The sequence below is a fragment of the Aureococcus anophagefferens genome (assembly GCF_000186865.1).
Source record: "Aureococcus anophagefferens unplaced genomic scaffold AURANscaffold_101, whole genome shotgun sequence".
NCBI lineage: Eukaryota > Pelagophyceae > Pelagomonadales > Pelagomonadaceae > Aureococcus > Aureococcus anophagefferens.
The window spans coordinates 3334-4446 of NW_008705650.1; the positions used below are offsets into that span (position 1 = coordinate 3334).

General features: G+C 74.8%; 1 protein-coding gene across 1 annotated transcript in view; it reads left to right on the top strand.

Annotated features, from left to right (window-relative positions):
* AURANDRAFT_68341 (hypothetical protein) overlaps positions 1-945 on the top strand; it is a gene marked incomplete at both ends in the record, with an annotated part of 4271 nt that extends 3326 nt beyond the window's left edge. Inside the window, one exon of the mRNA XM_009044000.1 lies at positions 37-945. Coding sequence (XP_009042248.1) covers positions 37-945 — 909 coding nt within the window. The remainder of the gene's footprint in view (positions 1-36) is intronic.
* Positions 946-1113: the final 168 nt, after the last annotated feature.

A 1113-nucleotide genomic window follows, 5' to 3' on the forward strand; every position in this document is an offset into this window, starting at 1 on the left:
CTCGTCGTCCGCATTTCGCCGCGCGACGCTGGCCAGGTCCTCGAGTACTACCACCGCCGCAAGGGCGACGCCGCCGAGGGCGACTGGGTCCGCGCGGACGGCGGCGCCGTGTCGCTCGAGATCGAGGTCCCGGGCACGCACGTCTTCGCCGCGCGCTGCGTCGACGCCGAGACGAGCGACGCGGTCACGGAGACGACGACGGCCGTCTTCGAGCACAGCCTGCCCGAGGTCGTCAAGCACGCGGCCCACGACCGCGCCCTCGAGCTGCGGGTCGCGCCGCCGGCGGCCGGCGCGGCCTGCGGCCTCTGCGGCGTCGGGTTGGCGGAGACGTCCTACGCGGACGCGGACGCGGGCTACGCGCTCTGCCCGGACTGCGCGCTGCCGGCGCCGCGCGCCGCGTCGCTCGCGCCCGCGGACCGCTGCTCCGTGTGCCCGCCGGAGCCGGCGCCCGGCGGCGGCCGCGCGTCGGTCCTCGACCGGCCGTCGGTCGCGCCCGCCGACCGGCGCCGGTCGTCCGTGGCGCTCAACGTCGGCGCGAAGCGCCTCTGGCTCTCCGAGGACGTCCAGTTCGCGGGCAACGCCACGGAGATCAAGCCCGAGTCCCTCGAGCTCATCGACCAGCTCGCGGCCGTGCTCACGTCCCACGAGAACGTCGACGGCCTCGTGCTCCAGGGCCACACGAACTCCAAGTGCGGCCTCGACTGCGACGGCACCACGGTCTGCGCCAACGACACGTGCCAGCGCACCTTCGGCGCCTCGGGCGGCGCCGTGGCCTTCTCGCTCTCGCGCGCGGCGGCGGTCAAGGCCGCGCTCGTCGCCCGCGGCGTCGACGCGGGCCGCATCGACTGCGAGGGCATGGCGGGCTCGCGCCGCTGCGTCGACGACACGGAGTCCGCGGACAACTACCTCAACCGCCGCGTCGAGATCCACCTCGACGACCTCTGAGGCGGGCGCCAAGAAGACCAAGCACCCCGCGGGGGGACCAAGCCCCTCGCACGACGCGCCCCGCCGAGACCCCAAGTGTAAGTATCGGCTGCTTTGCGTCGTGGGGACTGTAGGATTTACTCACATGTACGGGCCCCTGCGCGACGGTCCGGCCCCGGGACGGGGGGA